This window comes from Aethalodelphis obliquidens, unplaced genomic scaffold (assembly GCF_003676395.1).
Source record: "Aethalodelphis obliquidens isolate GAN/ISIS:26980383/991018 unplaced genomic scaffold, ASM367639v1 scaffold63, whole genome shotgun sequence".
NCBI lineage: Eukaryota > Metazoa > Chordata > Mammalia > Artiodactyla > Delphinidae > Aethalodelphis > Aethalodelphis obliquidens.
In genome coordinates this window covers 3,668,693-3,696,378 of record NW_020838007.1, presented here as the reverse complement: position 1 = coordinate 3,696,378, position 27,686 = coordinate 3,668,693, and the positions used below count along the sequence as shown (strand labels likewise).

At 47.3% G+C, this 27,686-nt stretch overlaps 1 protein-coding gene across 6 annotated transcripts; it reads right to left on the bottom strand.

Annotated features, from left to right (window-relative positions):
- Positions 1-6: 6 nt before the first annotated feature.
- AFG3L2 (AFG3 like matrix AAA peptidase subunit 2) lies at positions 7-27,686 on the bottom strand. Of its 6 annotated transcripts, none has more exons than XM_027088730.1 (17): positions 27,493-27,686; positions 23,606-23,705; positions 22,780-22,857; positions 20,661-20,767; positions 20,371-20,523; positions 18,295-18,369; positions 15,028-15,152; positions 13,020-13,293; positions 11,255-11,392; positions 10,581-10,734; positions 9,510-9,617; positions 9,291-9,416; positions 8,508-8,618; positions 6,063-6,178; positions 4,493-4,693; positions 2,714-2,908; positions 7-646 (listed from the first exon to the last, which is right to left on the bottom strand). In XM_027088730.1, the coding sequence occupies exons 1-17, from the start codon at positions 27,607-27,609 to the stop codon at positions 407-409; spliced, it is 2,418 nt and encodes an 805-aa protein (XP_026944531.1). In that variant the 5' UTR covers positions 27,610-27,686; the 3' UTR covers positions 7-406. The 6 variants fall into 6 exon arrangements, with proteins under 6 accessions (XP_026944531.1, XP_026944532.1, XP_026944533.1 ...); XM_027088731.1 differs by having other exon boundaries at positions 15,028-15,149; XM_027088732.1 differs by lacking the exon at positions 18,295-18,369.

The following is a 27,686-nucleotide window of genomic DNA, read 5'->3' as shown; positions in this document are numbered from 1 at the left end:
TGTATGTTCAGGAGAAAAAAAGTGCAGTGTTTACACTTTATTTTTGACATAAAGAAGCCGTATTTACACAATACATTCATATTTTTAAGTATGTTACAGCTCTCTGTAGAAAACCATTCCATCACAAAACAGCAACTTGTGACCCGGATTCCATCTTTAAAATATTAAATCAATGAAAATATTCCTAATTTCATAGCCCATCACAGAGGGAGACTGAAGGGAGGAGGGAGTGAAGAGCAGGTGACAGCAGGAGGACCCCCACCTGACGGGGACAGAGACCAGGAGAGCCCGAGGCTGGGGCACGTGCCCTCCCCCGCAACCCGGGTGACTTCCGAGGCCGCGGACGAAGCACCCCACTTCCCACTGTGTCATGAGGCCGAGCACAGCTCTGAAGGCGCAGCTCTGGCTACGCAGGGCCAGCACCCTGGACCTGGCTGGCGGCCTTCTCGCCCGAGGGCTCCTCTGAGACCTCCCGTTCCCTGTTCCAGTCCTTCAGGCCCTCAGGCAGCGAGGTGTCCTCATCCAGGCTGCCGGTGCCTTCCACAAATTCCTCATATGTAGACTTTTCTGCAAACGGTCTGGGGCCCAGGAGTTCCACCATGTTGTTCTTGTCTAACACTTCTTTCTCTAACAGGAGCAGAGCAACCTGCAATGCGAACACCTGTGGTTAAACAGTCACCCAGCAACGTCTCTCCAATCTCATCACCTCCTATTTACAGTCAACCCCCTTCCAAAAAACAGTTTAGGACCACTGAAAAGAGATATTCACTGTCATGTCACTTTAGAATAAGATGTGCAAAAGTCCTGGAAAAACACGTGTCCCCACGAAGGGCGTGGCTGCACAGTGTGGTACATCCATGTGGCCTGTGACTGTGCCCTGGACTTAGTGGGGGAGCTCTGTCCCTGACACCGCAGAAGGACATCCTCGGGGAGGAGAGCCAGACGCAGTGTCCCTGGGCCCCACCTGCTTCCAAAGAGGGAAGGAGCTCCCTCTGGCTTACAGAGCAGAAAGAAATCCTGCCAGGAAGTGTGAGGAAGTGATGCAAGTGACTGGGGGTGGGGGTGGGGGAAAGGGTGGAAACAGGGAAATTTTAAAAGGTGGCTGACAAAAATAAAGACAAATGAGGCAGAGACACAATATGAAGCAGGAGATTAACGTGAAAATATGCATCTCGAAGTTCTGGTCTCTGTGTGGCTGAACCACAAGACTGACATGACACACAGCCACAGAAAAAGGGACCCCTGCCAACTACGAGTGGGGAAGTGAGGGATGGTGTCAGGAGGACAGGGAACAGGGTCACGTTAGACCCGCTCACTGTTACCACTGCCTTTCTACTTCTGCTGCCACCACGGCACCATCTCAGGAAGTTAAAACACACCCATGGCTGCCTCTGCACTGGCCTCTGACTGTCCCCCTGGAGATGGCACCCTGCTGCCACTCTATTTTTTTTTAAGTTTTGGCATCTTTTTTCTTTAAAGATTTATTTTTATTTACTTATTTTGGCTGCACCGGATCTTAGTTATAATGTGCGGACTCTTAGTTGCGGCATGCGAGATCTAGTTCCCCGATCAGGAATCAAACCCAGGCCCCCTGTGTTGGGAGCGCGGAGTCTTAACCACTGGACCACCAGGGAAGTCCCTGCCGCTCGCTCCTTTAATGATGAGTTTTTAAGCATTTCCACTCCAGATTCTTTTAGTACTCCTGACGATAAAACACAGGGGCCAGATGAGATCTCCATGAAGGGCGCCTCTAGCTCCAGAGCTGTGTTTCCCGCAGAGCTCTGGAGTCCCCAGACACCCTGTGCTTCCCTCTGCACCCCCTCCTCGCTCACTAGGGCCCCACACAGCAAGTCCTCCTCTCCTCCCCATGTTCACTGTAGCCTGATGAGCCGTCAGGGTGGATGTCAGCCTTCTCTGCCCTCTCCCATCGGAGCCCCTGCTGCAGGCCCCTCCCACCTACCCTGCGCTCTGTGAAAAGGCACCTCGGGCTCTGCCCGGCACAGCTCACAGTGGGCTCCTCTGAAGATCTGCTGATCGGACAGCATCATCTTAGAATAGCTTTTTTCTCTATCAGTCCTTTATAGAAGACTTTTCACCTGTGCTTTTATCATGAGAGTGTGGAATATTTAAAAGACAGAAGATTCTCCGTTTGGTTGCATGGATTCTGAATAATTCAGAGTTTACTGGATACAAAAAACCGACTGAATTAGAAAGGCTCCCTCGCTTTTGAAAACGCTATCAAATGAGGCACAACAACGGAAGATAAAAAGAATGTTTGTTCATGGAAGGTCATAATTAAGCAAAGGTCCTACATATCTAGTTTGGCTAATTCTTTCATTTGCTGTTCCACTACCTCCTTACTCTGGAGGTGAAGAGCAGTGGTCAATCCCAATCAGGCCACTGGGCTCCGCATTTGGAAGCACTTGGTGGGTGACTGCAGGTTCAACTGTGTGTCTGGTGTCGTGAACAGACTTTGTTAATCCCGCGCTCACATTCCTAAGAACCAGGAGCCGGGATCATGCCCGCTGCTGCTCTTCCCACATCCCCCCAGCCCCACAGAGACAGCAGACACAGCATCAGGATGGAGGAAGGAGCCTGGGATTAACAAGCACAGGGGACGTCGGCATCTACAAACCAACCAACCAGTCAAGCCATCAGTCTCAACTCTTTCTGCAAAACCGTGCAGAGAATCATTGGTGGAGCCGGCACCCACCTTCTCCACATCTGCTTTCTTTTCTGTGAGAAGAGCGACTGTCCTCTTGTAAGCATCGTTGATAAGTATTCGTACTTCGTCATCTATTAGTCTGGCCGTGGCTTCACTGTAAGGCTTTTCCAACACCATGTCCCCCTGACGGGGGAGGTCAAAGGAGATTTGCCCAACCTTTTCATTCATGCCGAACTGAACAATCTGAAAAAGAATGCGTGACTAGTGGTGGGCATCCATTTCTGCTCACAGGTTTTTATAAAATGGCAGCAAATCCACTGACACGAAATCCACACACCTCACTGCAGTACTACTCTTTAACCCGCAACAATGACATGGCAGCCTTGAGTCGGCCAAGTAGACCAGGGTGTTCTGTGTAGATGGAGGTTGGGAGGACAAGACCAGAGACCCACAGGCAACATCTACAAGGCAGGCGGCAAACGGGCAAGGACAAACCCCAATGGTGACGAGACCTGCTTGAAATCGCTCTGCATGGGGGGAGGTGAGGACAGGCAAGGAGCATCCGACAGATGGGAGGAACCACCCAGGCCGCCCAGAGGCTCTTCCCGTGCCGCCCGGGCTCCAGAAACCTGCGAGGGGCGTTGGCATTCTCCCTGAGTCCACAGGGCCCAGCCTGCACCCCATGAGACCCCCACACTAACCACACAAAAACCCCACATTAAGAAGAAGCTGTGGAAGTAAAATCCAAACTGACCAGAAAAGAGAAGGCGCAGATAAAAGAGGGGAGCAGGAACAGATCAGAAAGTAGGAAGTCACGTTTTTTAAAAGTTTATGAAAACAGCAGGAAACTCTAAAACCGTAAAACTAGAAAAACTGTCTTAATCCACCTCCTTCCTAAGAGATCAGGAAAACAAACTTCATGTAAAAGTGGGCAACAGAAAAATCCCTTACAAAGTTATGAGAAAAAAGGAGCAGAATAATGTCTACACAGATAAGGGAAGTGGAATGGAGAGACGTCCATAATACAGATGAAAACTGTTACCCACAACTTCAGAAAAGGCTAACCGAAATCAGGAAGGTGATAGAAAATAAGAAAGAATAACATTAAGTCAGAATCAGAAAATTTAGATGAGGTGCTAGAACGCAGGAAATAGAAAAAGAAAACATTACAGTTATTTTTAAAATGGAGATTAAACTAGAAAGGACACAAGAGCAAACAACCCCAACAAACAAATGCCCTAAGAAAAATTATTGGTTTTTTTTGGCAGTGCTGCGCGGCACATGTGATCTTAGTTCCCCGACCAGGGATATAACCCGCGTCCCCTGCATTGGAAGCTTGGAGTCTTAACCACTGGACCACCAGGGAAGTCCCAAGAAAAATGAAAGGTATGGGAAAGTAACAGGCCCAGAAGAGCTGACATATGAATAAAAGGAGTTCCCAAAGAAAGTCACTGACATCAAGTTCCCCGACAGCAAAATGACCTTGTCTGGGGATGGAGGCGCCCGTGATAAACTTAAAGGAAACAGGGGCATGGCTGCTGTCAGCAGAAAGGACCAGAAGGGACAGGCACCAGGGAGTCCACGCGGGATCCCACAGGCTTGTAACTGAATGTAAACTCTACTGATGTGCTTTATACACTCTTAGTAATAAACCTGAAAGACCGAACTCTCAAAACAAGGGTTTCTTTTCCTAAGTTTTGATCATTCTAAAATGGATTTCTCTTAAGAAGTAACCCTTGCCTGGAAAGCCTAGACCAGTCAAACAGCAGTGCTGTTCCAGAGCCATTAGTGCAGGTGAGGATGCAAGACGACCCCGCCCACACTCACCTGGGCATATGCACTCTGAGTCACTTTTCGCAAGTCGTCCTGAGCGCCGGTTGTGATTCTCCCGAAGAAGATCTCCTCTGACACGCGGCCACCCAGAGTCATGCACATCCTGTCCAGGAGCTGCTCTTTGGTATAGAGGTACTGCTCCTTGGGTAAGTACTGCGCGTAGCCCAGCCCTTTGCCCCGAGGGATGATGGACACCTGACAAGGAGAACACACGGTGCGCTGAGGACAGACGCGGCCACTGGAGGCTGATGTGGAGCCACAGGGAGACTCACTGGAGAGGAAAGCACCACAGCCTCGGCTTGAGGAGCTGGGTGGGAGGGCCCGTCCAGGAGAGCATTTTCTCTTAGGGTAACCTCACCCGAGAGGTCTATAAAGTATTTCTTGTCTCTTATAAAACTCAACTGAAAGTGTTCAGTCCTGACAACAGGGCTGCTGCTGACTGGCGACCCCTCCAGACTTGACGCCGGCCCCGCCTGCCCCGCTTTCCAGGAGGCAGAGGGGCCAGCAGCCTTCAGTTTTCTAGTCCTCTTGTTGCAATTGAGTAGATTCCTTTAATTTTTACAATCAATGCTCCCAGTCACAGGTTACAGTTCAGTGAGTTCTGACAAACAGCCTCCTCCCACAACCAAAATACAAAACATCTTCCTCGTCTCCCCGAAATCCTCTCCCCTGCCCCCACAGATGAGTTGCAGTTTCTAGAACTGTGCGTAAATGGCCTCATACAGTTCGGACTTCACCGTGTCTGGTCTGTGTGACTGTCCCCGAGACCCACCCCCACTGCCGGCTGTGTTAACAGTGCACTCAGCTCTATGGCCGCGGAGCAATCACTGGGTAAACACACCAAACATCCACTCCTTCTTGAGGGACTTCGGGGCTCTTTCCGGTTTATTGCTATTACGGATAAAGCAGTAAAAGTATTCCATGGACATGTTTTTATTTCTCTTGGGTAAACACACAGGACTGGAACCGTTTGGTTGTATTGGAAGCATTTGTCACCTTTATGAGAAACTGCCGAGCTGGTTTCCACGGTGGCTGTCCCGGGTCAGGTGCCCGCCCGCAGGCATGGGGTCCAGCTGGACTGACCTCGGGACATGTGGAGCTTCTGCAGGGTTCCACCCACACCTCCCGGTGACTTAGGGCATCTGGTATCTTCATGCGCCTAGCGCCCATTCCTATTCCTTCTCTCGGGAAGTACATGCGCATATATCTTGCCTATTATTTTACAGCGTTGCTTGTTTCCCTACCACTGAATTTTAAGAGTCCTTCATGTATTCCAGGTACACGTCCTCTGTCATATACACGTACTACAAGTATTTCCAGGGTGTGTGGCTTGCCTTTTTCTCTGTGGAGTCAGGGAAACCCCCTGGGCAAGAGAGCCCCAGACGCCCAAGCCTGACCCACGGTAGCAACTGCTTTTCCAGAGTGAACCCCTCCAGCTTCTGCACACTTTTCTTTCCAAACTTTATAACTCATCTGCGTGACCCCTTCACCCCAACACCATCAGCAGATGTTCCTGCCACGTGGCCCAGCGTGGCCACCATCTGTTCCACAACAACTGCCTCACCTTCAGGAGGGGGTCCGCGTGCTCCAGATACCAGCCGGCAACTGCGTGGCCAGCCTCGTGGTATGCCACTGTCTTCTTCTCCTCGGGCTGCAGAACCTGAGTTTTTTTCTCTAAGCCTGACATACAGAACAGAAAACAAAACCCACTGCTTTAGTGACACCGACATCAAAAGAGATTTACACGATACCACACAGCGTCTCATCTAAATCGTGACTCAGAGACCAAGCTGCCTGTGACCATGGAATATTCCCAATCAGGGGCAGAACAAAGCAAAGCATCAACTTCAAAATATACAACCACCGCAAAACGCATTCACTACCCACCCGAGGCCCACTTTCTCCTACTCTCCCACTCAAGTCACATATCTCGTTTTGAGAAATAAACAGAAATGCAAAGTAAAATTCAGCACTAGGGTCAATTTGACACATAAAATTCACAGAAAACGAAGACATCTGGAAAGAGCTCACTGCCTAGTCTAGGCATCAGGAATCACCAAGTAGGGGGAGACAAGGACCGGCCGAGGAGGCAGGCACACGAGGGTGGGAGGAGAGCCAGGCCCATGAGAGGCAGCAGCCCACAGCCGCAGAGCAGCCCTGAGGAGGTGCCCCCGAGCCGGACCGTGTGTTGCCAGAACTGAAGTACCCCCGCTCCAGCCTGGATGAAGGCGGACGCGGAGCTCGCCCGCACCTCTGGGCTGTAGTCTGCACTGATACAAAGCTCACAGGTGACACCAGCTTTCTCGTGTTCCAGGTACTCATCTGAGAATTTCTCAACTGGTAACACGTTACGGAGTCTGGGAGACTGAAAAAGAAAAGAGGGCGAACTGTGTTCCTGAGGACTCGGCCCAGGACAAGCACACACCGCAGAGCCGCCAGTGGGTGGGGAGAGGGCAGGTGGACAGCCCTGTGCTCCAGACACAGACACGCAGTTCTCATGCCCCCAAAACACAAGAATCCCCAGCTTGTCACAGGATTTCCCCTCCTCAGCTCGCGATCCCGTCACAGGGCGTGTGCTGGCCCCAGCGGCTGAGCGTGAAGAGCACGTCCGTGCCCCTCAGGGCCAAGGCTCTGCCCCACCCACCGCCCTGGCCTCTTTCACAAACTCACTTTCCTACTAAACACCCCCCCTCCCCCGTTTCCCCCAGACCTAAAAGAACACAAATAGTCTTCTCCTGTGTTTACAGTGAGGTCTTTTAATTCCACGCACAACTCTAACATCTTAGACTTTTTCTTTTCCCTAACGAATCTCAAACGGTCCAGTCACTCACTCGGCACCGCTACAACTGCCCCCCCGGCCCCCCTGCAGTGGCACCTACTCCTTGTCTCACCTGCTAATGAGCCTGCCAGGCCTGTGGCACAAAACAAGCTTCGGAAAGTCTGCTGACAGCCCTTTTCCCCTCGGCTGTCGGCTGTGTGGCCCGTGCCCTCACCCACCCCGCACCACGGGAACCACGGCCATGCGCAGGACCTCACGGGGACATCCCGCCCCGGCTCACTTCCCACCAAACCAGCAGCCCCGAGGACGCCCTTCCCACCTGTGGCCATGGGGCTCCCACGCTCACGTCTGCTACCACACATTAAGGACCAGTAGGGGCTCTGCCTCCAGATGCGCCCCTTCTTCAAAGATGCATCTTCCTGAGCTATCACTGACTATCCCGTTACTCAGTGGCTCAGGAAAACTCGTGTTAGTACAATACTGGCCGTAAAACAACATAAAAAAAGCTCTTAAGCTTAACACTCAAGGCTTGCTAAAATCTAGGCTTCAACACCTCTCTCCACTTTGTCTTCCCTCCCACAGGAAGGAGTCTGAGCAACTCACCTCCCTCCCTGAGGCACAGGCCATGACTGCTCCTCCGCTCACCCTCGTTCACACCACATCCCCTCCTCCTGAGCCCAGTTTAAACCCCGCTCTTCCGTGGAGCCTGCCTGGCCATTCCTTGTCACAGGGAAATCCTGTGACAAGCCGGGGGTTCTTGTGCTTTGGGGGCATGAGAACTGCATGTCTGTGTCTGGAGCACAGCGCTGTGCCATTCCCTCCTCTGAACGCCCAAGTTCTCGAACTGCTAGTTATCTTTTTAACAGTATTAACTATAAGCTCTCTAGAAAGCAAGGAAAACACATCACTGGCCAACCCTGCTCGACAGGTGAGCATTTCCCGGTCAAGCAGTTGTTACAGCTGTTCACCCATCACCTATATCTAGCTTAGAGCACATTTAACTCATGCGATGAAATTTTGGGGAACAGGGAGGTTGTGAGTGTTTTAGAAAAACTAGATTGCTATAATTCAGGGGAGGACACCTCCCTGCTTGCCGCCCGTGCAGCATGAGGGTGGCGTCTCAGACCCATCCGACAGGGTGCCGTTGAGCCCCAGGTCTGGGCAGATACATGCCCTGGCCTCAAACTCACGCCATCCGCCCTTGGTCGTGGGTCCCACCAGCTGCCTTACCGCCAATTACTCGTTCAATTGCTTGTTCGAAGTGTTTCTGATTTATGGAATCTGAAAGGTGTCTCGCAGCGATCAAAGCAGCTTCATTGCAGACGTTGGCAACATCGGCTCCTGTGAAAGGGACACACACAACGGCTCACCTGCCAAATACACCTGAGCTCACTGGTCACACATTGTGAAGAAGGGAACCCGGGCCAACCGTCCACCAGCAGCAGTCAGTAGCGCTCAGTCCTGCCTGGCACAACCCGGCCCCTGAAATGCACGCTGCAAGTATCAGTAGTAGACAGATGCCCACAGGCAGCCCTCCACCTTTAGAGACTGTGCAATGACAGCAAACTAAGACAGCACTTTAAAATGCCCATCAACTTAGTTCCACCATCTCTGTTGGGAAAGTGACTTAAGCGGATATTGGGCAATCTGCTGAAATATAATGAAATACATAGGCATTAAAATGACCTAATGCATTCAGTTAAACAACGACGAAAGTTAAACATGAGAAGCTTGCCAAAAACTTCCTAGATCCTTAGGTCTCTGTAAACTAACCTTACAGAGAAAGTATATAGGGACGCAAATAGGCCATAACACAATGTATGTGCACAACAAAAAATATTAAAAAGTCAGGCTCCTGGGACATTGAAGGTGCCTGTGCCCGTGTATATAGCCTTCTCAGGCTGTAGATAGATGGTCCCTTCTATTTCATGTTAAGTTTGGAAGAAGGGAGAGAGGGAACAAGAAAGGAAGGGTCACATCCTGTAGACACAACAGCAGGTCGTGCTCACCCACCTGAAAACCCCGGGGTCAAGGATGCGAGTCTTCTTGCCAGCTTCTCCTTTTCCAGGGTGCTGTCCAGTTTCAGTGGTCGGAGGTGAACTTTGAAAATAGAGGCTCTTCCTTTTATGTCCGGCGGTCCTTGAGAAATTATTTTTAAGGAAAAAAAAAACAGTGAAACAGTTGCACCCCTCCCCACAAGAACTGGCCTGAATCCAGGGAAAACCATCTCACCGATAAAGATCTGCCTGTCGAAGCGCCCCGGCCTCATCAGTGCAGGGTCCAGGATATCTGGTCGGTTGGTGCCCGCCAAAATGACCACGTTCGTCGTTGTGTTAAAGCCTGGAAATAGAACAAAGGCATCACCATTGTTAAATGCCGTGAGGAGGAAGGTGACAGCATGCCTGTCCAGAACGTATGAGCACGAGACACACCACTTTAGTTTTCTATTTATTATCTAGTGATTTTTTAAGTCACAAAACTTAATGATTTTTCTTACTATTCATCTTGTCCTTAATGATTAAGTCATATACAGTACAAGACTTAAAGATTTAAGGATCAACTACTAAAGACAAATTACCAAAGATTTAAATTTATGTAACTAGAAATGTAGATTACGTTGTCAACTTTAGAAAGTTTTAAAAAATCAGTAAGGTTAAATTTGCAAAGGAAGTGTCTGAACTCCCTGGGCCACAGGGACCACTCACTGCGTATCTGAAGGCAGGCACCACCCCACCTCCAACCTCTTCTGCAGGCTCAGCCTGCTCGTCTGACTGGCCATTTCTCAAACGGCAATGCCGTGGCCACAGAGCCGTCACCCCCAGGACCCTGGCGCTGAAGGAGCCTGGCCCGTTCCCCCAGGGTAGTTTCTGCTGTGCACGGGGTTCCGCAGAGCCGAGGAGCAGCCCCACCTCCTCAGTCTGGCTCCCATACCCGGCCCAGGAACGCAGACCCGCTCAAAATCTGCCAAATTCGCACTTGCTAACGCATGGATTTTCCTGATCCTTCAGAATCATAAATGGTTTGAGAATGAGATTATGATTCTTTAGTGAAGCATTTCACCAGTTTTTCTTTTATTTGGCACCAGGCACAAATGCCATCTTAACACCAGTATTAAGTTACAGCAGGCTGCCAGGCAAGACTCTTTTGCTATTACCTGTACTGGAATAAAAGAGCCCTTCGATAGGGCTTGTTTATTTTAGAGAATCTCTCTTTGCTCTCTGTATCAGCACAGGACTCTCATTTTAGAAACATGAAGAACAATTAGAAAGCACAGTTCAAAACACAAAAGACTTGAACATTCACCATCCATTTCCACCAGCAGCTGGTTGAGGGTATTCTCTTGCTCACTCTGCCCCCCGAAGTTGCCCCTTCCTCTCTTCCTTCCCACGGCATCTATTTCATCGATGAAGAGGATGCAAGGGGCATTCTTCCGAGCAAGGGCAAATAAGTCACGGACCTGGATGAAAATGTAAGCACTGGATCACTTGACAAGTGAGTGCCATCCTCCCAATAAAACAGACATAAAGCTTCCTGTCCCCCAGGAAGGCCATCCTGTGTCACTCACTGTACAGTACAAATTTAAAAAGTTACAAGCAGCAAAGAAGTCACATGGCAAACGGTGGGAAACTTATGTAAGGTGAGCAAATATTATTTCTAAAAGCTCATCAGTTATTGTTATGTAAGAAGCACGAACACCAGCAAACTGACACTACATATCTTTATCCTACTAAAAGGTAACAGGTAGAGTTGTAAAGTTTGTATTCAGTTTACAAGTCCAACCACCCTGGGCTCCCTTCACGCCCGAGGCAAACAGTGACAGCAGACACTTACTCAAAGACCCAGCGACGTGTACACACAGCAGAGGCATGACCCTCCCGAGCCCAGCCAGCTGTCGCCCCACCCTCAGACCATGGCAGCGGGGGCCCTGCGCCCACCTTCTGACCTGCTGAGTTAATACAGTGTGAGGTGAGACTTACTCTAGCTGGACCCACACCAACAAACATCTCCAAGAACTCAGATCCACTAACGGTGATGAAAGGGACGTTGGCTTCTCCGGCTGTGGCCTTCGCCAGCAGTGTCTTCCCAGTGCCTGGAGGACCGGTGAGAATGGCACCCTTCAGATACAAAAAAGAGAAAGTACATTTGACTAGAATTTCAGAGAAATAAATTTTATATCCATAAATAATTCCAAGGTATAAATCTGTCTACAAATTTTAGTGATATACACTAAATATTTCTTAAACATGTGAACAATGATAGTAATTATATTAGTAAGAATATTAATAACATTAGTAAGAAGAAAAAAATTATATGAGAAATATAGAGAAATATATAAGAAATATTAGAGAAACATAGAGAAAGTAATTATATTAGTGAGAAGAGAAAGGAAAAGACTATTAGAGACTATACTGTTTTAAAAAACTTGGGGGGCTTCCCTGGTGGCGCAGTGGTTGAGAATCTGCCTGCCAATGCAGGGGACACGGGTTCGAGCCCTGGTCTGGGAAGATCCCATATGCCGCGGAGCAACTGGGCCCGTGAGCCACAACTACTGAGCCTGCGCGTCTGGAGCCTGTGCTCCGCAACAAGAGAGGCCACGATAGTGAGAGGCCCGCGCACCGCGATGAAGAGTGGCCCCTGCTTGCTGCAACTAGAGAAAGCCCTCGCACAGAAACGAGGACCCAACACAGCCATAACTAACTAACTAAATAAATAAAAGCTGGGCTGATGGCCTTCTTCACTAAAGTTGCCTCCTTAAAAAAAAAAAAAAAAAAAAAAAAACTTGGTAAGAATGTGAAATTTGAAATACTTCTCTTACTTTTTAAGATTTTTAGTGTTGCTTTTTAGACCTAACAGTATATAAAGGGTGACTTAAGCTGGGAATCTACTAATAAACTGCCTGATGTTTACTTCAATAATTCAAGGAGACACAAATATCACACTTCCAACTTACATTGTGCTTATTTTCTTTCCTTTAAATTTCACAAATGAAGTAAAAATCTAATAACCAATGATGAACTTAAAAAGAATACTGTTTGCTCAAACACTGTAATTACTTAAGTCGTGGAGATGCCTAAGTATGATGTGAACAGGTACGCAAGTATAGCAAATTATAAAACTATAAAATGTGACTTTTTATCCATGGAGGCAGGCAGGACATGAAATCAAGAAAATGATGATTCCCTTTACAAAGGACTCCTTTAAAGTAAACTTTATTAACGGGTTTTTAAAAGAATTAGTTAAACATTTTCTCTTCATTTACTTAATGCCTGAGCCTGGCCTTAGCGACACAAAGATGGGCAAGGCTACCCGTGGCGCGCAGTGGGCGGGGGAAGGTCTGTCCTCCACGGAGTCCTGGGCCACGAACCTGAGTTCCAGGCCAGGCCTGCTCATGGTGCTGAGAGAGGGATAGCGAGGTCACAGCAGAGGCAATGTGCTGGGGGCTGCTGAGAGAGGGGTGTCTAAGTTGCCCTGGAGGGAGAAGGAAGCAAACCAAGGGGAGAGGACACACATTTTCTCGGGAACACACGCTACCTGCAAGAAGACACATCCACGCAGGACAGCCGACCTGAAGAGACGCGCAAGTTAAATGGAGACTAGTAAGTTAAGATGGAGGAAGGAGAGAAAAAGAGCTACTTTATAAGTAATCAAACTCCATAAAATTGTAACTTCAGAGATCAAGAAATACTTCAGAAGATTTTTGGGTTAATGAGCTGAAAACCGTCTTCTGAAAGTTCATTTTACCTTTGGGATTTTTGCTCCTAGGTCTTGATACTGCTTTGGGTTTTTCAGGAAATTCACAAATTCCATTATCTCTAGCTTGGCCTCCTCGCAGCCCGCCACATCTTTGAACTTCACATCTATCTCGTCCTTTAGGACCTTGGCAGTGGTTTCTCCGACACTGAAGAGTCCGCCCATGCCCCGGCCCGTGCGGCCGATGCCGGCCGGCCCCCTCCGGATGGTGTAGAGCAGGAAGGTGATGATGAGCACGGTGGGCAGCATGCTCAGCAGGAAGGAGCTGGGGGCCACACGACAGCGCAGCGCTCAGGCGGGCGGCCCTGGCTCGGCTGCCCTGCCAGGGACCCGCCACCCCGTAACTGCACACGGTTTCTGCCTGTGCAACACCGGGCTATCCGGGTACATCTGAGGCACAAGGAGACTCTTAGTGTGTCAGTATCACTGAAGGGGAATCTCAGAAAGACCAAAGAAAAGCCTGTTCTCAACACGTACGCTGTCCAGTGGTGCTTTATTCCCACCTCAAGAACCACCATTTATGCACAGGACGGACCTGTGATTTACTATCACTACATCAAAATTTCAAAGAAATTTCGTTCAAATTGCTCATTTAACAATTTTAACATGATTCTGGTGTTAGCCTGAGTAGAAATTCCAGTTCTCTTATTGGAATGCATCAACTTATTCTGAAGAGATGTCTTCCAAATATTCAATCCTTGCGAAGGCAACAGTGGTGAAAGCTGTCTCTGGGCGGCTCGTGCAGGCTCACAGAGACCCAGGGGCAGGGGTGCCCTCCAACCCATGCCTGCCCTGGCGGGAGCAGCTCAGGGGTGACTTACAGCCTTTTGCTTTCTGTTTGTCTTAATAAAGTCAATTTCCACACAACTACAGGCACAGACATATACTTATACTGGGTAACATAATGCAATTTAGTTTAACTTACCCTAAGAAATTTAGGTCAAAACCTGGTACATGGTTTAGGTAAAAAACAAAACAAGAATAAAACCAGGATTAGCTTTCTAACTTTTCATCTATTATAAAATTTTAAATGCTGCTATAGCATTTAAACCATGAACAATTTACTCTTTGGTTTATTTCTGGAGAAAAAAAATAAACACACTGACAATAAAGGTTTAAGGAATGGTGCAACAAAACTTTGTGTAATGTTTCAGGACCAGCCTATAAAGTTAAGTAATTATATGATAACCTCAGGGACCAAGGGATATATTGCATCACGTGTGAAATAAACTCGGCAGCTAGCTGGATCTATTAATAATACTGCAGGTAGACTGCAGGTCTACATACACCAAGACTCAAGAGAGTCCCTGAGGCCGAGTAAGACCATCAGCTCAATTAACAAGCTAGCTACCCCTTTCTCCGCTCTCTTACATGTACAAAAAAATTAAGCTTTATTTCTACTTTCACTCTCAAACTCGTAACTCTAAATCAAGGTAGGCGTTCTGCATTTAATGCAAATGGGGTCACCACCAGGAGATCTACCAGGGCGTCCGTGTGTGAGCACTCAAAGGCCATGTATTCCCAAATAAGCCCAAAGACAAGCAACTCCTGAAATCAACAAGCTGTTCCTGAAAGACTCAGACCTGAAGTGGCCTTTCTAAAGACAAATAACCTTTAAGGGAAGAAGCAGCTCTGACCAGAGAGGAAGAAGCATTACTTAAAAATCCTGCAAACTCTGTGAAATATAAATGTAAAGGATAGTTAAAAGGTGGGAATGCCACTCTTTAACACAAATGGGCTCTTTATGCTAAACTCCTACTCAAGAACGGTGCATTGGACATTAACCCCAAACTACTGCTTAATCAAGATAAACATTAACATGTAGAAAATCAACCAGTCTCCAGCAAACTAGTAAGTTACTAATGGTTGAAAAGAACTCTGGCCGAACTGAGAGGCCTGTTGAGAATAAAAAGTGTGATGCGCTGCCCCCTGCTGACAGAATACACAGTGAGCCCCGGGAGCACAGGCAGCCTCCTGTGTTCACAGACACGCTTCTTACCCATCACTCTCAGCAATGTAGACCACAGGGACCCGATTCTCCCCTTCTATGCCCAATTCCTGCTGTAAAGTTTCCAGATTCCGCTCAAAGGTGTCCACACTGCCAATATTGAACCAGACATATTGCTGTAAGGACAGAAAAACAAAATATCCTAATTTTGTTAGGGGAATGAAGAGGAAACAAAGGATTCAATTCACAAAGGGTTCAACTTTCCAAGACTTTTTCAGAAATACTGCAAATTTACAAATTAAAAATATACAATATTAACAATAACAACAAGACTTGTTTTAACAATGCAGTGACTAAGCTTCACTCAGTGAGAACCCCTGACAAGCCTCAACCAGCAAGCATTTCTATAGCAGCATTCCTCCACAGTCCTAAAATTGTAAACTCGAAAAATGAAAACTCTCTTTGAAAAGACAACCCTTTTCAGAAACAAACAAGCATCCTTTTCCTCTTGTCCACTTCTCAGGAACTTCTTAGCTGCCTGGTCCCAAACTAAACACCAGCCTGCGGCAGTGATGGCACTTCTCAGTGTTGGGATGGTTCCCATCCCCAGGTGCACCACGACGCCCTGGGTCCTCAGAAGGAGGTGCTATCACCGACCGCCAGGAGGCAGCTCCACCCAATGGGACAGAAATACCCTCCAGTCACTGGACCTGGGAGTTCCTGGGACCCTAGGGAGGGACACCCGAAGGGCTGGAGGCAATGGCGATGCTCCCCACCAGCACAGGGTTCCCCACTGTGCTGGCATTTACTGTCCCCGTTTGACAGAGGACAAAACTACAGGGGTGACCCCACCGCCCACGGTTACACATCTAGGAAGTGGGTGGCTCTGAGCCCAGGCAGGCTGGCTCCAGGGCTAGCGACAATAACCAGCAGGCCACACCGGCTCTCCGACATAACCACTCCCACCTCTGGAGCTTCCCCACACACTGGCCCCTCTTCCCAGCACCCGGCAAGCATCAGCTGCACTGCACAGCCCCGAAAGACTTTGTTCCTCCTCTAACCTGCAAACGCCTAAAAAACATGTAAACCTCAGACACTTGAGACATGTACACAGACAAGAGCAACATGTCCCCGCAACCCTTCCACCACCAGGGTTACTGAGTGGGCGCCGTCACTGTGGTGTTTCTCTCCACGTGTCTAAAAACAAAAGACGGCGAGTAAGTTGTATAATATTCTATAACAATAGTCCTCGGTAAGTTGTTCACAGACAAAGCTACACGATTCCTGTGGTTATAGGCCCCAAATGTGTCAATGACAGAACACTCGCCAACTTGGCTCCCACCACCAATGGGGCAACAAGCTAAATGATGCCTCACATCAGAGAGTTGGGTGGACCAAGGCCCAGCAGCACGGAATTCTAGGGACAAGACCTAGGTGAGACCCTCTGGGGTGGGTCCCAGCTCTGCAGGTGATTCCTATGCACACTGAGGTTTGACAACCACCACTGACCTACACAATCTCATTTGAGAGCTAAGCCCTAAGAGCATTAGTGTCACTCCCATTTTAAAGATAAAGAAACTGAGGCTTCCAGGGGTTAGACCATAGAGCTAGTAAAGAGCAGAGCTTATCTGAGGCCAAGTGTGTCAGACTCCAAAGCCTGTGCTTATACAGCACAGCACAGCAATTAATATCACTATGCCATAAGCAGTTGGACACAAAATCTTATACCCATTTCCGAAAGCTTGAAATAGTCTTTATTAAACAGGCAATACATATTCTCTGTAAAAAACTAAGGAAACACAAACATAATGAAAATAAAAAGCATCCATAACCTCAATATCCAGAGATAAACACTATTAGCAATTTTGATGTTGTTTTCTCAAGGTTTCAAAATACCCCTTTTACAATCTTGAAATACGCACAATTTTGAAAAGAAATCAACATAAAACCTTAACTGTAATATAAAGGAGTGATACAAAGTAATTTAAAATAAGATGGTACTAATTTCAATACGAAAACGCTCGTGCATGCCAGTACTAAGTGTAAAAACTGCTCCCCAGGGAGGAGCAAGCCCTACTGAGAGCCGAGCCCCAGCAGGCGATTAAAGAGGGACGTGAGGAGCCGCTACTGCTGACCAGGGGCCTAATGGGCCTGTTTATATGGTTCTAATTTTTTGCCCTATAAACAATGTTTTGGAGTACATCCTTGCACAGACACCTTTACATGCATCCCTAATTATTTCCCTAGGATTATTACTGAAGCAAAATTACTGGGTGTATGCGTACTTTCAAAACTGCTGATAAATACACTGCCAAACTGTCCTCTTGAAAGGGAGTGCCAATTTAATTCCCAGCACTAAAAGTCTGAGGAACAGTTCTGAGAAAAAAAAAAGTAGCATGGTTATTAATGAACATTTCATCGTAAGGTAAAGAGAATGGGGGGGGATTAAGACAATTCAAACAACTTTCCTAACAGTGACTGAAATACGAAAGTCCTATGACGTTACAGATATTCTTATATTTATTGATACGTTATCAGAGACATGATCACCAACAGTTCTCGTTTTCCTTAAATGTTGCCCCATCCAGGCAGGATGATGACGAAATGGTGAAGCGAAGGAATCCTAAGATAGAAGGGATGCAGCCTGGAAGAGGGCTGGCCCTAGGGGAGCTGTAAGGTCGCAGGATGCCCAGGGGCTAGGAGTGGGCCTGGGGGTCGGGTCCAGGAGGGCTGGGAATCACCTGGGAACCTCATCTGCCTCCTCCCCCCTCCCCCCCATAATCCCCTCAACCCACTCTGGGGTCTCTGGAACACATTTCAAACTGGTTGGACAAGAAATACAAATGTTTTTTTTTAAATAAGAACAGAAATGGAAATTAAAATAATATAACATCACAAAACAATTGGGAGAGATATGACCAGAATGCTTCTTAAACTGATTTGACAAAAGTTGTCTTAAGACATAAGCAATTCAGATTTTAACATTTTTTTTTCTTAATCAAACAACTGTTTTCTCAGTCTTGAAAAATCATAGATACTGGAATAATGAAAACTAGATTTCACACACTGGTTTCTAAATAAATAGCCAACGTGATCACCAAACCAAACCAAACCCAAAACCACTGCCCAGCCCCTGCACACATTACGGACACAACGTTCACATCCTCACTGTTAGTAAGGATCCTGGTTGCTGCGCTGCCCAGTTCCGACGCGGCCAGTGTACATGGCTACCGCAATGTGAGGGAATGCTTGCTTTTCAGTTTTACATCTGAAAAGTTAATTTACAGCTAATTCACATCAATTAATAAAATCATTTACCCCATCAACAGGAGTTTTTCCTGGTGTAAAAGTCACTCGAACAAAACGCTTGTTGACGACTTCCAGTCTGTCTACCTGGAATTTTAAGCAGTTAAATATTCAAACACAAATTTACACAAAGACTTGAGATATTCTTTTAAGCTCATCTGAAATGCCTGTATTTCAGACACACAAAAGAATATAAAGTAAAGAAAGAAGATAACGTAAGGATTCCCCGTGTTCCCCACTCCAGCTTGAGAAAGAAAACATCACAAACACTGCTGAAGCCCCCAGTCACCCAGAGGTGGCCGTTCTCTGCAGCGGGTGCTGGCCACCCCAAAGCAGGGCTTGGTCCCAGGCCACAGAGACCCAACCCTAAACAGACACTCACTTCTGCCTGTTTTTAAACTTTAAAAATGGTCTCATCTGGCATGTACTTTTCTACAACTTTCTTTTTCTTCTGTCCTTGTATTTGTAAGGTCTTTCCTTGCTGACATGTCAGTTCTGCAGGGTACCCCATTTTATAAGTACACCCCAAGTTATTGGTCCATTCTCCTGTTCACAGACATTCAGACTGTTTCAAACGCTCCCCCATCACAAACAATGCTGCTGTGAACATTCCTGTGTATACCATCTGGACACATCTTCAAGAACTTCCCTGGGATACGTACCTGTAGATAAACAGAGTCCAGCTAGGCTGTAGGGCAAAATCGCTCTCCAAAACACTACTGTCCTCACTTGCTATTAAAAGACTTTTAAATTTCTGCTCCTCTAGGGTATAAAATGGTTTAAACTTGATTTTCCTGCAAGCTCCTAACTACACAGGGTTCTAAAGATCGCTTGCACACCTCACCCCGAGGTCTCTGGCTGCTGTGGAGTGGAGCACTTTCGGGGGGGCCTGTTTCCTGCTGCTGTCAAGTCTGCTCTGGCAGGAAGTCTGGAAGGTACGAGCCCAATATGCGAAGTGAGGGAGCCCTGCAAGGTTCCAGGAGGAACCAGAATGGGGGCTCACCATCTGGAAAGGACTGACTAGAGAACTCTATCCCACATAAAACTGCTGGGGCAACGGTAGACTGACTGCAGAGAACCAGCGGGTCAGGAGGAGAAGTGGCTACAGAGCCAGGACCTGTCCCCACACTCGAAGGACAGGAATCACTTCTTAGAAAGCAGGCTCCTCACGACACCTGGGAATCACACATGTGAGAGCCTCACTTGCTTCAAAAATCTGAGTAGATAATCGTTTCCATTTTTTCCATCCTCACCTTACTGTACAACCTTTAAAAATAATTTTAGATTCTTTATATTTTATAAGTATTAATATTTTTATTTTATTCATTTCATTGATGAAAAATCCAGTATTGAGAGCTTAAATCATTTCCCCAAGGTTACAGAGCAGGCCTAATGCTTGTTCTCTTACTATCACTTTACTTCATCAATTCTAAGATGGTTATTTTTCGTATTTTAACCTCTCAGACATTGCTGATGCATGTTGACAACTGATGGTATTACATAGTTTCACTGGTGGCTCACTCAATCTTTCTTAGTAACATGTAAAATAACATGTGCCTTACAATCCACAGCATCTTAAATGAGCTGAAACAGGGTCTCACTGGGCAAAGACCCAGCCCGGGGGCACAGAGCTCATGCCCGGGCCTTCACTCAGAGCCCATGGCTCTCACTGTGAACACTGAGTCACCTATTCACCTATTCACCTTCCAGGCCCACAGGACATTACAAGCAGTGAAGGTGTAAAGGAGCTGGGAGAGGCTGGGAAAGGTGCAGGGAGGAGAGGCACCCGAGGGCACAAGAGGAATGATGGGAACAGACAGGGACGCCAGAGCAACAGTCAGGAGCAGTGGCTCCAAAGCGAGGCTCTAGCATGAAAAGAAATAAAAGGAGTTCGTGGTAAATTTGGGGACTGCTGGGTCAAAACAAACAGGTTTCTTGGTTGCAGTACTTTCCAGCATTAGAAAAATCCAACACGGGACTTGATGGCGAACAAGCCTGGCTAACTTGGTGGCTGTTTATCATTTTATTGGCCTCATCTGAACCCCACCCTTTGAACCCCTGCAGCCTGCAGGCCCACACAATACTCACTACTCCTTTGGAAAGGTAGTTATTGACAAAGTCCTTCCATGTGATTTCTCTCCCGGAGCTCTTGAACAGGAAGTAAAACAGGACTCCTCCCCAAAACAGGGCGGTCCAGAGAAAGTACATCCTGAATTCCTTGTCATCCCATGGAATGTCACCCTGGGCAAGAAAGGAGACATTTCTGTGAAGCATGCAATGTAACAACACGGTCTACACTGTGCTGGATGCAAATCCCTTCCAATGCCATGAATGCCACCCCAGAGCCCCAACGTCAACCACACAGTGTGGAATCAAACCTTCTGGAACCTGGACCACCAGTGAGAATCGTCTTTCTTCCCACCTCGTTTTCCACCGCCACCAACTCCTCCTCCAGAAGGACGCGGGGCAGCCGCTGGCTTCAGTTCTGTTCACAGACAGAGAGTGTGTACAGTGGCATGGCAGGATTTCCTATCTCTCAGCAATGTTTTCATTAATACCGTTTAATAAAGTTTTATTGCAAAACACATGGCAACTGATCAGTTACTGAACAAAGTGCTATGAGGAAGCCTGAGACTAAGAGAGAGAGGGGTAGCCCTCAGGGAGGCTCCTGGCGCTTCACACGCACAGTCTCACGAGCTGCACACTTACCCAAGGACCAGTAGACACATGACTCTGCCCATCTTACAGATAAGAAAGGGGCTGACATGCCTGCTGATCACCTGGTGAAGTGCTCAGTGACAGTGAGCAAGTGACAGAGCTGGGATCTGAGTGCACATGAGCACGCTCCTGAGTTCCCACCTGAAGGTAAAAAGTAGGTGCCCCTGCCCTGCCCCAAGCCCTGAAGTGAACACTGTTAACAGTTTCTTCTGCAGGAAAGACATGATTTTGATAACTGGCCAAAAACAAAACCACCACTACCAACAACAAACCCACTTCATCCCCATAACATCTGTTGGTAAGAATCTGAAATTAGTCACTGTCATGAGTTGAACTGTGTCCTCCAAACTCATTTGCTGGAGTCCTACTCCCCAGTGATCTTAGGGTCTTCACCAAAATACACAAGTTGAAATGAGGTCACATGGGTGAGTCCTAATCCAATATGATTAATGTTCTTATAAAAAGGGGACATTTGGACACAGACATGCACAGAAAAAAGGCGATATGAAGAGACCCAGGCAGAAGATGGCAGTCTACAAGCCCAGGAGAAGGCCTGGAACAGACCTTTCCCTCACGACCCTCAGAAGAAAACAACCCTGCCGCCTGCCGACACACTGATCTTGGACATCCAGCCTCCAGAACTGAGAGACATACTGTTGCTTCTGACACCCAGTTGTGGAACTTTGTTCTGGCAGCCCTAGGAAACTAATACAGTCACTAATACTCTCCCTTCCCCCCACTTCTCCATCCTTTCAAAGACCCACAAATACTGTTCTGACATCTTCAACTCCTGGGAAGCCACCCCCTCACTGTGCAGGCCAGGAGGCCTCAGCACCCAGTCACCTGCAGGGCCTCATGGCCTGGGCTTCCTGTCGTGCTCACCCCTCCGAGATGCACACAGGGAGCTCCCGCACCCCTATCTCAAGTAAGGCAGGGTCTCAGAGAGGCAAGCCCACCCCTAAGAGGCCCAGGCCTGGGAAATAAAGAGGAGGCACATTTCTAAAGTTGTTGAACGATGTCCCATGTACTCCAGGACAAAGTAACATATATGCAAAAGGTACCCAATAGGTTATATTTAAAAAGTGGACCAATCACCATTAATCAGCCCCAAACCAAGGTCAACAGGAAGTCGCCCGGTCACCAGCGCTCCATCAGCCCACACAGCACTGGTCCTTCCTCGGCTCTGGCCTGGCTTTCATGATCCACATTCTCTTAGCATGTATTTGTCCCTCCGAGACCCAAGTTCACTTAAAAACAAAGGCTGTATTTTATTTTTCCTTATATTTCCCTAGAAGGAAACGATGCCAGCTGAATGCCAGCACGTGCCGGGCACTGTGCTAAGTGCTACCACACGTGAAAGGGGAGCAGGGCCTGGCACACACACAGGCCCCCAAGCCGCTGGCTCTGACAAACCCTCTCTGAGTCGCTAAGGGAAGATAAGCCTCTAAGGAACAACTTGAAAAACACTGCACTCACAATACACGTCAAGTAAATTGCATGTATTGATAACATGTGCCAAATGTACTTACTAAATATGCAGTTAGATATGACTGATACTGACCAGCCAATATCTCTAAGGTAACCTCCAATTAATTCAATTTGAAAAATGACAAGAAATATGAGCAGAAAATTAAGATAAAATGAAACAGAATTTTATATGTGCTCCTAGACTACAGTTTCAGGACTGACTTAAGATTTTCTTTGTTCAGTGAAAACTATCAGCAACATCATATATTAGGGGAAAACAGTAAGTTCAAATATAATCTTTTGAAAAGGTACCTTTTTTTTCTCCCATAACTTCTTTAGGTTCACTAGCTTTTTTTCCATTTTTCCCATTGGGAAAGTATTTTTCAAATCCTGTTAGAAAAGGAAAAAAATACATATCCTCAAACTAAAATTCATCAAGTTTTGTGTACGTGCTCTTTGTTTTGTTTTGTTTTTTAAAGAAGATGTTGGGGGTAGGAGTTTATTAATTAATTAATTAATTTTTGCTGTGTTGGGTCTTCGTTTCTGTGCGAGGGCTTTCTCTAGTTGTGGCAAGTGGGGTCCACTCTTCATCGTGGTGTGCGGGCCTCTCATTATCGCGGCCTCTCTTGTTGCGGAGCATAGGCTCCAGACGCGCAGGCTCAGTAGTTGTGGCTCACGGGCCTAGTTGCTCCGCGGCATGTGGGATCCTCCCAGAGCAGGGCTCGAACCCGTGTCCCCTGCATTGGCAGGCAGATTCTCAACCACTGCGCCACCAGGGAAGCCCGTGCTCTTTGTTTTTAAAGCAGCTGATTCATCACTAAAAAGCACAAGCTAGAAGTTTAACATTGCTTGTGTAGGGAGTAAATCAAAGTCTAGATAATACAGCTCACAACCCCGAGGAGTCAGAGGAAAAGGTCTCACTGGCCTGCCCACCTCATTACCGACAAAGGTGCCACATTTGAAGGTGACACACTGTCATCACTGCAATCACACAGGAGGAGGTGGGGTGGGTTGTAAGAGGAGACATGACTTAGGAATCAACTGAAACAACGCCTCTGCACCTGCCCTGTCAACACCCGCTGACAGCGAGTCTCTGTCACAAGACTGTCCACCGTCACAGTCACATCTGAATGTTTACCTTTTGGAGGCCGAGAACAGAATCTCTGATAAGCAGCAATCACATCTGTCAGAAGAGAACTTCCGCTGGTTTTTGCTTCAGTTGTAGCATATCGATAAAGCTGCAACACAACATATAAATAAAAGCATGAAGGTTACATCAAAGTAAGAATGAAAAGAGCTTCATTTCCTAATACCACCAAGTGGATGAAATGCTTCTCCCTTCAACAGGCAGTTACAGACTAGCATAGAACGGCCCCCCCACCGAGGGAGGACTAGGGTTGTCCAGCCCTGGGCCGCTCTAGTCCAGCAAGAACTAGGAGATACACACTTCGCCCAGAAAACGAGAGTACTTCAAATCATAGCTAATTAAGAGCTGCAGCCCGATTACGATTCTCTACCAACACATTCACTCTGGCATTGTTTACTTAATTTGTAGCATTCAAAAGGCAAACTCCGACATGGAACATCGGCTGCCTCACTTGCAGGGTCTATCACACTACAAGGTCATTTACCTGAAATTACAGAACAATGCTGCTTGTGAACACAATACAAAATTTATCTGTGTTCAAAGACAAGAAAGTTATGGTCCAATGTCACTGATAGTCCTTGTACTAGTAACATTTGCTAAAGGTATTTGATATACTGTCATCCTGACAAGTCCCTTTACAGATATATCTCTGCTTTAAATAACATGTTGCTAAAAATTGTTTGTAAACACTACCTATATAAGTCAGAGTATAATGTAAACAAACTGAACAAGCTCCTTATTAAATTTAGGTGCACAATTAAAAGCAATCAACGGCAAGGTCCACTGAGGGGCTATATCTAAATTTGGCAGTGGAAAAGTTCAAGTAATTCTATCCTTCTGAAAAGTGAAAATTCACCACCATTTTTTAGGACAAGGTTTTACATACAGGTGAGAATGTTTAAAGTGAAGTTCATCTGCATTAGTATCCATCCTAACTTGCCTCCTTTATGGTCTGATGAGAAAAATAAAATACCACAAAACCATATAAAATCACTTCACATCCACAAGTGTGGCCATAATAAAAAAGAGAGACAATAACAAGTGTTGGTGAGGATCTGCAGAAATTGGAACCCTTGTGCACTGCTGGGGTGACGGGTACAGCCTCTTTGGGAAAGTTTGGCATTCTCAAAATGTTAAACGTAGAGTTCAGTTACCACATGATCCAGCAAATCCACTCCTACTCAAGAAAATTGAAAACAGACGTCCACACAATACCTTGTACATGAATGTTCATAGTAGCATTATTCATAATAGCCAAAAAGTGGAAACAACCCAAATGTCCATCAACTGATGATGAACAGACAAAAACGTGGTATATGCACACAATGGAATTTTATTCAGCCATAAAAAAGGAATGAAGTACTGATACATGCTACCATGAAACCTTGAAAACATTATGCTAAGTTAAAGAAACCAGACACAAAAGGTCACATATTACATGATTCCATTTATATGAAATGTCCAAAATAGGCAAATCCACAGAGACTGTAGATTAGTAGTTGCCTGGGGCTGGAGGAATGGTTGGGGAGAAATGGGGCGTGACTGCTACTGGTTATAGGGCTTCTTTTTGAGTGATGAAAATGTTCTGGAATTAGATAATGGTAATGGTTGCACAAACTTATGAATATACTAAAAACCACCCAACAGTACACTTGAAAACAGTGGATTTTATGGTATCTGGATTAAATAATCAACTAAAAACCAAAAAAGAATGAGCTGATTTAATTCCAAATTATTACACAATTAATAGCAAAGTAGGACAGAAACACTGATACGGTTCTTGGTAGACAGCAATGCTGGTCTGAGAGAACTTGGAGCTTCTGTTATGTTGGGCCCTCCCTGACGGCTGGGAACACTTGGCCCAAGAAATAACCACTGATAATGGATAAGAGTGTGTCATATGTGAATAAATATTTTCCAATGCCAAATCCATTACGGGTGTGGATTGAAAAGACCTGTTATCCAAGCTGGACAGGGCAACAAGTCACTGAATATCTGCTCCAGGCCAGGTGCTGCCAAGCAGTGGGGAGCCCACAGGGGGACCAGAACCAGTGCTGCCTCGAAGAAACTCGGAAGAGTAAGGAAGAGTCCTGGGAACAAATCAATTACAGGACGGTACCGCACGTGCAACAATACAAAACCTTAAGTAGAAAGGTACAGAGGTGGCACAGAGAAGGAAGTGGGTACATGTTTAAGGGACCTAGGCATGTCACAGGGAAGTGGCACCTAGCCTGGAATTTGAAAGACTCACAGTTCACCAGGCAAACAGTGTCAAAACTTTTAATTTTGGTTAAGCTGGAAATCTGATTTTTTGCATGATGATCTTCAACATATCTCATGATATTAGGAGACTCACAGTCATGTACCTGCAGTGGGAGAAAACGACGAATGCCCAGGGATACTACTGTGAGGGTCAAATGTGATAATATACGGAAAAGCACCTTTAAAATTGTGTGGCAATACCCAGGTTTACATTATCATTTCCAATCATTCTGAAAGCTACTTGAGAGCAAGGGTTCTTTATTAACACCATATTAAGCAAGTCTTTGTATCACAATAAAGTACAGAAATGGGTACACGGTATGTGCTCCATAAACATTATTAGCTTGCTGAAAAATCAGCCCCCTTTAGGCTCTCTTCAAATTGCACTGACCTGGAATACCTCTAGCAATAACCCCCGTGACTGTATTTAATAATGAGATTATTTTCTACAAAAGAACCATCAATTAAATTTTTTTCCTCTATCTAATCTAAGCCCATTCAAAGAATAATACATATAAAAGATTATGAATTTGCAAAATTTAAGTACAGAGGACCCCAATTTAGAGAATTAGGTTTTATGTCTGATGATGTGAGTACTTTTTAGTTGTGAAGCATCAGTTTCAATCCTTTGAGGATTATACCTGAGACCACACATCAAAATCTTTTCCCCAGGAACCTCACTGTGAGAACAGACTTTTAACAGATGCACAAACGCAGAGGAAAATCTGTCCTCTCAGCATCCCTTGCAGGTAGCAGAGTCATTACTGTCATTACAATCACTACCTGGCGTCCCCACCCAGATCTTCAGGGCAGTACCAGGGAATATGTGGCACCGACCTACACAAGCAGGAGACTTCCTTACACCTCAGCATCGAAGATTCACGGAAACTATAGTGCCACTCGAAAGAAAGGCCTTTTAGATAAGATTCCTGACAAAAAACCCTGCAAACTCACAAGGCACATCCCTACCTGCTTATTACATGTCTGAGTCCAATATTCACAAGGGACAAAAGAGGAACCGAGGAAGGTAAGACGGGGAAATGGATGTAATGCAAGAAACGGAAAAAAGGCCTAGTGCACAGCCATTCTGAGTAAGAGACTAAGACGAATAACCCTGGCTGGCAAGGGGTCTCCGAGGAGGAAACATCAGGAATGCAGGTGTATCACTGCCCTTTCTGTGGAAAGACTGAGAACACTTCCTCCAGGGCATCTGGCGACTGACCCCAGGCCTCGCCCACCACCCCCGGGGCTCCGTGCGCATTCGTGGTCAACCTGCGCGAGGCGGGTCCGCCGCGGGCACAGCCGACATCGGCTCTGGGAGCCCGGCCCTGACGACGGCAAAGCAGAGCCCCTCTGGGGGGGACACCGTTAACGACCCCGGTTGTTAGGCGTCGTGTCCGCCGGGCGGCGACAGCCCCACCCCCGAGCCCTCGCCGCCGGCTCCCGACGCGCTCCGCTCCGCAGGCCTCCCGGGCCCAGGGCAGCCCCGCCGCTCCGAGGTCCGTCTCCAACCGGGCCGGGGACCCACGGCGAGAGCAGGGCCCGTGACCTTGACTCCCGGCGCCGGGCCGGAAGCGGGTCGCCGGCCGGAAGCGGGCCAGGGGCACCGGACTCACCGTCCGCAGGCAGAGTCGTTCGGTGGGGCCCGCGCGGCCGCCAGGCACGAGCATCGGGGGCAGCCCGCGGGGCCGGCAGGCGCCCCGGCCCCACAGCAGCAGGCACCGGTGCGCCATGGCCGCCGGCGCGTGCCTCGGGCCGGGCGCTGACGAGCGATCGGCCGCAAACGGCCGTGCACTCTCGGAGCTGAGGC

What these genes read in the sequence shown, in the direction of transcription:
- AFG3L2 (XM_027088730.1), bottom strand. Translation starts at nt 27,609, where the DNA reads ATGGCGCACCGGTGCCTGCTGCTGTGGGGCCGGGGCGCCTGCCGGCCC. An exon ending in GGTGGTCCAGGTTCCAGAAG is followed by an intron (nt 20,524 to 20,660) that starts GTTTGATTCCAC and finishes TTTCTTGCCCAG; the next exon opens with GGTGACATTCCATGGGATGA. An exon ending in CTCAGAGTGCATATGCCCAG is followed by an intron (nt 2,909 to 4,492) that starts GTGAGTGTGGGC and finishes ATTCTTTTTCAG; the next exon opens with ATTGTTCAGTTCGGCATGAA.